At 46.1% G+C, this 8,163-nt stretch overlaps 1 protein-coding gene across 1 annotated transcript in view; it reads right to left on the bottom strand.

Annotated features, from left to right (window-relative positions):
* Positions 1–8,163, bottom strand: part of WDR27 (WD repeat domain 27) — a 147,793-nt gene that overhangs the window by 137,851 nt on the left and 1,779 nt on the right. Inside the window, exon 2 of the mRNA XM_012806750.2 lies at positions 3,291–3,486. Within this exon, the coding sequence (XP_012662204.1) occupies positions 3,291–3,479 (189 nt within the window). The 5' untranslated portion in view covers positions 3,480–3,486. The remainder of the gene's footprint in view (positions 1–3,290; positions 3,487–8,163) is intronic.

The following is an 8,163-nucleotide window of genomic DNA, read 5'->3' as shown; positions in this document are numbered from 1 at the left end:
CGGTCTGGGAAAGCGAGGCCGGCCGGGAGCTGACAGGAGGACCAGAGCGCTGGGTCTGGGAAAGCGAGGCCGGCCGGGAGCTGACAGGAGGACCAGAGCGCTGGGTCTGGGAAAGCAAGGCCATCTGGGGGGAGGTGACAGGAGGACCAGAGCGCTCCGTCTAAGAAAGCGAGGCCGGCCGGGAGTTGACAGGACCAGAGCGCTCGGTCTAGGTAAGCGAGGCCGGCCGGGATCTGACAGGACCAGAGCGCTCGGTCTAGGTAAGCGAGGCCGGGGGGAGCTGACAGGAGGACCAGAGGGCTAGGTCTAGGAAAGCAAGGCCAGCTGGGAGCTGACAGGAGGATCCAACAAGCAGAACAACTGGATAGACATTTCTGGAAAGAACATGTACAAAAGGCCAGTAAGTGTCAGAACATTGTTCAATATCACTAATTATTGGAGAAATGCAAACTAAAACCACAATAAAGTATCATCTCACCATATTAGAATTGTTGCTATAAGAGAAGAACAGAAAATACAATGAATGCTGACCAGAATGTGGGGCCTTCAGGCACTGTTGGTGGAAATTGAAATCAGCACAGCCACACCAGAAAACAGTGTGGAGGCCACTCAGAAAACCTCAAACAGAAGGGACATGTGACCAGCAATCCCCCTGGTGGGCCACAGGTATATCCAAAAGACAGAAAGTCCATGCATGGATGCGATAAGGGCAAGGCCATGTTGCCTACGACACTATTCACAGGAGCCAAGATATCAAGATATGGAACCCATGTCAGTGTCTAACAAGAGATGAACAGAGAAAGGAAATGTGGCCTGTGTGCACAGTGGGACATTGTTCACCCACACAGAGGAAGGGATTCCTGTTATCTGCAGCAACATGGATGGAACTGGAGGTCATTATGTTAAGTAAAATAAGCCAAGCACAAAAAGGCAGGCATTGCGTGCCATCCCTCAGTGTTGGAGCTAATGAAGCGGGTTCCATGGAAGCAGAGAGCAGGACGGTGGCTACCAGGGGCTGGGAAGGGAACCGCGGGGATGAAGAGAAGTTGGTTAAGGGGTACAGAAATGTAATTACAGAGGAGGAATAAACTCTAGTATTTCGCAGTACAATTGTGAAATCATAGTAATTTTTTATTGTATATATCGAAATAGCTAGAAGAGAAGAATTGTAATGTTCCCAATTCAAAGAACACACATTTGAGGTTCTGGGTATTGCAATTATCCTGATTTGATCAGCACATTGCATATATGTATCCAAATATCACAGATACCCCCAAAATATATATAATTATATGTCCTTTTAAAATTTTTCTAAAGACTATTGATTTCGTTTAAATAAAACTACAAAATGCAAACTAACCAGAAGAGACAGCTTATGTTTATAACATATACAGAACTCCTTCAAAACAATCAGAAAAATACAGGTAATTCAATAGAAAAGAGTTAAGAGATTTGAACACATACATCAAAAAGAGAGTATCTAGAGGGTGCCCACAGCTCAGTAAGTAGAGCGCCAGCCACATACACCAAGGCTAGAGGGTTCAAACCCTGCCTAGTCCCAGCTACTTGGGAGGCTGAGGCAAGAGAATCACTGGAGTCCAAGAGTTTTGAGGATGCTGTAAGCTATGATGCCACAGCACTCTACTGATGGCAACATAGTGAGACTCTGTCTCAAAAAAAAAAAAAGAGAATATCTAACTGGCTAATAGATGTTGGAAAAGGTATTAAATGTCATTAATCATCATGAAATTAAAAACTATAAGCAGGCCTTACGGCACTAATGGGAAGGGCTGATGTGGAAAGAAACAAGTACAAGGAGAATACAGAGTAGCTGTGAGGCTCAGACCTCACTCCAGGAGACAAGACTGGGACAAAAACTTTAAAACTCTGCTTGGCAGCACCCACAAAAACAGTCAATTCTCAGTATCTGAGGAGGGTTGGTTCAAGAACTCTTGCAAATAGCAAAATCTGTGCAGAATGGACCCACAGTCAGCCCTGTCACTCTGCATAAAGGAAAAGTGTGCACTCTGCATGCATGGCTTTAATATTGAGCAAATAATGTGTTTTGGAACTAGATTTGCTAAAAAAAAAAATTCAGGGGTAAGTGTATCTTTATGTTCAGATGCATTTTGTTCAATGGTCAATGGTATATACATCCCCTAAAAGTCACCAAATGTACATATGAACTTCAAACACATATAAAAAGCAACAGAAAAAAAAAAAAAATGAAGCTAGGATCTACCGAAGAGTATGGTCTACTTACACAATGAGACAAGATGCAGCAGGACCGAGCGTGGTCCCTCCACGCAGGTGACGCCTGCATGGGACAGAGCATGATCCATGTGTATGGTGTGACACCCTGTGAGATGGACTGTGGTCCATACGTACTATGTAATGCCATGTAGCAATGACAATGAACATGGTGACTGTCACAAATGTAATGACTAATCAGTGCAACCAAACCAAAAGAATGCAGAACATTTGATCCCATTTATATGACCTTCAAACCTAAGCAAAACTTACCTGCAATAGCAGAATGTACCCTTAGGGAAGGGAGGACAGACCCTAACTGAGGATGTCTGCTGGGTGGCCTCGGGGGAGCACTTAGTCCTGTCCTTACCATGTTTGTCTAATGTGCAGGGCATTTTTTTCTACCTATTTTGTACTCAGGTGAGAAACTCAAGCTGCAGATCTGAGTGTAAGAGTCTCAATTTCAAGATGAACCTTTTCGGGCGGCGCCTATGGCTCAAAGGAGTAGGGCACCAGTCCCATATGCTGGAGGTGGGGGTTCAAACCCAGCCTCGGCCAAAAACCACAAAAAAAAAAATGAACCTTTTCTTCTTCATGTTTAATTATACAAATTTTTTTAAAAATTAGAGGGCGGCGCCTGTGGCTCAGTGAGTAGGGCACCAGCCCCATATACCGAGGGTGCCAGGTTCAAACCCAACCCTGGCCAAACTGCAACAAAAAATATAGCTGGGTGTTGTGGCAGGTGCCTGTGGTCCCAGCTACTCGGGAAGCTGAGGGAAGAGAATTGCCTAAACCCAAGAGCTGGAAGTTGCTGTGAGCTGTGACACCATGGCACTCTACCAAGAACAAAGTGAGACTCTGTCTCTAAAAAAAAAAAATTAGAAATTCATGCCATTTATTTATTAAAATAGATGGCCTTATTTCATCATCATTTTTTCCATCTAGTTGATAGCTGAGCCCCCGGGGAATAATGCCCAGACTGCACTGAAGATATGGGGAGATGGAGGCCTCATCACACTGATATGTGACATGTCACACACCTGATCAGAAGGGTCCTTGGTGCTCCGTATGCAAAGTCCATTTCCACCCAGAGGGAAGGCACAGAGCTGTGTGCTGCAGGCCAGCTGAGCATGGGAGGCGGACTCTGTGGATCCAACCCAGAACTTTTCTATGACAATGTCACCTGCATGGCCACTGTTAGCTGGGAGACTCCCTTGGGACTGTTCCATCTTCAGTCTGAAAACACAAAGTGCATGTCCAGGCATGACACAGCCTGTCCACAGTCACTGATATGCTCCCATCACACCTCCTTGCTCATCTCTCCCACCCCAAGTAAGAGAGAAGAGGAGAGATCTCCCAAACCCTGGAGGAGGCACATCTGTGCCGGCTCCACCCGTCTCGGGGCTTCCCACATGAACACACCTCCATCCCAACCCCAAGCCCGTGATCCCTCAGCAGCCCTTCCTCAGACTTCCTGCATCTGCTTCCACAACCCCACAACCATCAAATGAGATGGAATAACCACCACACAGTGGTAAAGCATAAAGGAAAATCTCCAGGCCCTAGGAAGCATCAGCACTCCAAAGCTGGTCGCCAGACTGACTGATCTTGTCAGGGACCAAGATGTGAGTGACTTCTAAATTGACCACAGTAAATTAGTCAGTGGCAAACTGTAATATAAACACAGACCTCCCACAGCTCAGCTGGATTTATTCAACTACCTCACAACATTCTATGCTGTTACCACAGGTTATATGACCAGTAATCTCTGGCTATGTCTCTAAGGCATAAATTAATGAAACACTGACAAAATTAAAAAATGTTTCAGATCTTTATCCCACTTTACACTTAATAACTTCATGAGTGTAATCACTTCAGATCAGAATGGCAATGACCTTGGAGGCCCCTGTGCCCCACTACACACACGCAGATGCTCACAAAGGCGCAGCCAGTGACCTCTGAGAGAGCAGTGGGCAAGGACCCACTGTCCTGTTGTCCTGAGACCATGTGCTCTTGAAGGCTCATATGTGGTCACCACGCAGGCCATGTGTACCCTAAAGCCCACCACCTGATCGCCACACACATCAATGGCTGCCTCTGCCCACCCCTCAGCGGGCCCTGCCTTTGCCTGGCTCTCACAACATGGCAGGGCATCTCTCACATGCACCTGTCTGCATCTCCCATGCCCCCTTGAACTCCACAACTGCTGCCTTAACCATCTCCCAGGGTTCATCTCCCACCCACCTTGCCCACCACCCCTCAGTACTTCCCACCCTTCACAGGCCTCAGAGCCACAGTCTGACTGCCTGGCTGGGAGAGTCTGTCTGGGGGACTCAGGCTCAGACAGGCTGCAGAGTCAGAAAGAGCACTGCAGCTTCCGCTTGTGGGGCCCACGCTAAGTCTGACGCCCACCTGCGCTTTGGATGAGGCAGCTGTAATAATTTCCTGGGTGCAGGTGTGGAGCTCATGATTAATAATACAAATGAAACAAATGAAATGGACTCCTTCAATTTCCTATCAGAAAATAATTCAGAAGCATTTTCAGTGAGAGATTTGATTAGAAACCCTTTTGTTAGCATCTATAAAGCAAAGTTACCATACAAGTGGGGCAATACAATTGATAAAAAGTTCTTAAAACACAATCAGAGACTGTGTGCCCAAAGATCTCCCACATTACAAATTCTCCCAGCTATAATTAATAAGACATGACTTTTTAAATTGGAAAATTCTCACCATTTGTAGAAAAAAATGAAAGTCTATGCTGAATATTTTTAAATGTGCTGTCTCCAATTCACAATTTTGGTTTTATTTATTTTACATTTGTCAAGGTGCAGCAAATGTCATTAAAGCTGCCGTGATAAGCTCTGTGGACTTCACAGCTTTAGTGCAACAGGCGGTGAGATGACCTGATGTCACCTGCCACTGCTTCCCAGAAGCACAAGATGTCTTAAGAGGTTGAAGAAAGAATATATCAAGAATTACAGTTTCAGGCTGGGTACAGTGGCTCACGCCTGTAATCCCAGCACTCTGGGAGTCCGAGGCGGGTGGAATGCCCGAGCTCAGGAGTTCAAGACCAGCCTGAGTAACAGCGAGACTCCATCTCTAAATAATAGTTCCAGCTACTTGGGAAGCTGAAGCAAGAGGACAGCTTGATCCCAGAAGTTTGAAGTTGCTGTGAGCTGTGATGCCACACCCACTCTACCAAGGGCAACAAAGTAAGACTGTCTGAAAAAAAAAAAAAAAATTACAGTTTCAAAAACCCTAATAATACACTCATCAAATTTTGATTAAATTTTGTCTTTTTTAAACATAAATTTGTGTTTCACAAGAACTGTCTCTTTATCTTCTGCAATTACAAATAATAGTATTTCTATTCCAATTTGCAATTTACAAATCACTTTCATAGGTACTAATGTGCAGGTGTGTGTATTTATCAGTATACAGATTATCTCATTCTTCCAATGATACATTAACATTATTAGATCACTTCCCCCCCATTTTACAGGTGAAAAGCAAAACAAAATCAGAGGTTATTAAGTACTAAAATGAGTCATTGGAGTCGCCACTGTCTCCTGAGCCCCACCTGCTGGCAGCACACAGACAGGGCTTCTCCACACCTTCAGCACTGAGGTGTGACAGACCAGGACCCCAGACCACCTGTCATTTCAGTCTCCTGATATGGACTCACAGGGTCCCTGTGCATTTCCTTCCACGCAATCATCATAGCAAGGCACTGCAGACGGGACTGTTCACACACTCAGATGGACAGCTACAGCTGTGGGATTATGGTAGAACCTCACTCTTGGAAGACCCAAGTTGTGTGTGTTTGTTACTCCTGTTCCCTGGTTCCTAAACCAGACACATGTTTAGTACTCGCTGACGAAATGGATGTCAAGTCTCCCCAAAGGCAAGTGACAAACACAGGCTGGCCATCAGGTACTCACACCCTGGTTCACAAATGTCAAGCCTTGAAGGTGGGTGCTCTCGAAGAACCTGAAAGTGCAGGGAACAGGTGGCCCTCCCTGGGCAATGCCATCCTCAGCTGAGGAATCAGCAATGACTGTCTTCCAGTGTAAACAAGAAACACCATTTACTGAGATTGGGAAGAACAGGTTTTTCCGGGCGCACAAATTTTGGTTTTAGCTTGTCAAATCAAATGCTAAAACTTCAGTTGTGCCTTGCTCTAGGCTTTGAACCCAAATCTCTGTCAAGTAACTCTGGAAACAGCAGATGTCTTTTCTACAGTCCCCAGCATGCAAGTTTTAGAAGAACAGGCAGGAAGCCATCATGTTCCTCTCATTTCCACATTATCACAGAGCACCTCAGTGTGACCTCTACATGGATTACATAACATGAGCTAAATAGGAAGTTTAGGATCTAAACATCTGAGAGTGCTGTGGTCACCCAAGTGATACCCCAAAAGATGTCCTCACACTAACCCTGGAGCTGTGGGTATGTCAGGCCAGGTACCTTGGGGACAGAGATCTCCCTGGGTTCTCTGAGTGAGCTCAAAGTAGCCATGATCCTTCCACGTACCTTCCATCTTTCCTAGATAAAGAGACTCAGCAACAAGTCCACACCACAGGCTAGACCTGCAGACATCTCTATCTCTGAACACAGAGCAAGGAACTCTGAGCCAGGAGCTAAAGCTCCAGACACAGTCCAAGCCAGGAAGGGGCTTGCTGAGGACCCCCCAGAGGAGCCAGCCCCATCACACTGATTCCTGCCCAATGGGACCTGTTTTGGACTTCTGATCTCCAGAATTGTAAAATAACAGATTCGTGTTGCTGTAAGCCCCTAAATTCATTGAAATTTGTTGTAACAAATATTAATAAACTAATTTATAAAATGAAAACTTGCAGGAATGAAATGACAATCCCTAAATGCTGGTGTGTCCTGTGGGGACAGAGCCCTGCAGTGAGACTAGAACAAGCAGCCACAGCAGGAGGGGTGTGGAGCCCAGTACCAGAGGCCTTGGGCAAGACAGCTGATGAGGAAGCTATGGGGTGGGTATTTCTGGGGTAAGAGGGAAAACACACACATTCATGCACATGCACAAATAAAAACTTACACACACACTCACATGTGTATATGCTCGCACTCATGACACCCACACAAATATTTTGATGCCCCTGCACATGTGCACACACACATATAAGGAGTCTAGTCCAGTGGGACTGACAGTGGATGCTGTGAGGCAGAAACAGAGTCCCGGGTCAGGGGAGTTCTGTCCCTGGGCCTCAACGACAACACACCATCATGTGCCTTAAAAACAAAAGCAAAACAAACAGAAAAAAATAGTAACTCCTCATGCTCATCACCTGGAATCACTAGAATTATTACTAAAATGCAGACACAACATATGGATGGGCTTTACTTCTCTGATACGGGGGTAATATACCGAGAACTGACACCCAGGAGCTCACTAGAGGGAAGAGTTCCCAAATACAGCAACGTCAAGTTGAAGAGGGAAGGAAAGGTATGTTTTTTGGGAAACACGGGTCACTGTAGGAGGAAGCCCTAAGCCCGGGCTCAGAGAGCAGGGCCAGTGTGGTCCTAGCACATGGTAGCTGCCATCCTGCCTCCCTGTCTCCTGCCTCCTCCCTGCCTCAGCTCTTACCTGCAATATCAATCCCACCTGTTCCTTTGTAAAGGGAACAGAAGGGAGAGTGTCGGGGAGGGGAAAAGCTCAGTGTCAGCAGAAGGATTGTCAGGTAAACACACACACACTTCTGTGTCAAAGGAGGATTGACGAATACACACACCTTGTGTCAGTAGGAGGATCACAGGGACACACACACAGTGGGTCAGTAGGAGGATCGTCAGGGACACACACACAGTGGGTCAGTAGGAGGATCATCAGAGAGACACACACAGTGGGTCAGTAGGAGGATCGTCAGGGACACACACACA

The sequence above is a fragment of the Otolemur garnettii genome, unplaced genomic scaffold (assembly GCF_000181295.1).
Source record: "Otolemur garnettii isolate 467f Iridium unplaced genomic scaffold, OtoGar3 scaffold00056, whole genome shotgun sequence".
NCBI classification, from domain to species: Eukaryota; Metazoa; Chordata; class Mammalia; order Primates; family Galagidae; genus Otolemur; species Otolemur garnettii.
This window is presented reverse-complemented; position numbering and strand designations above follow the sequence as displayed.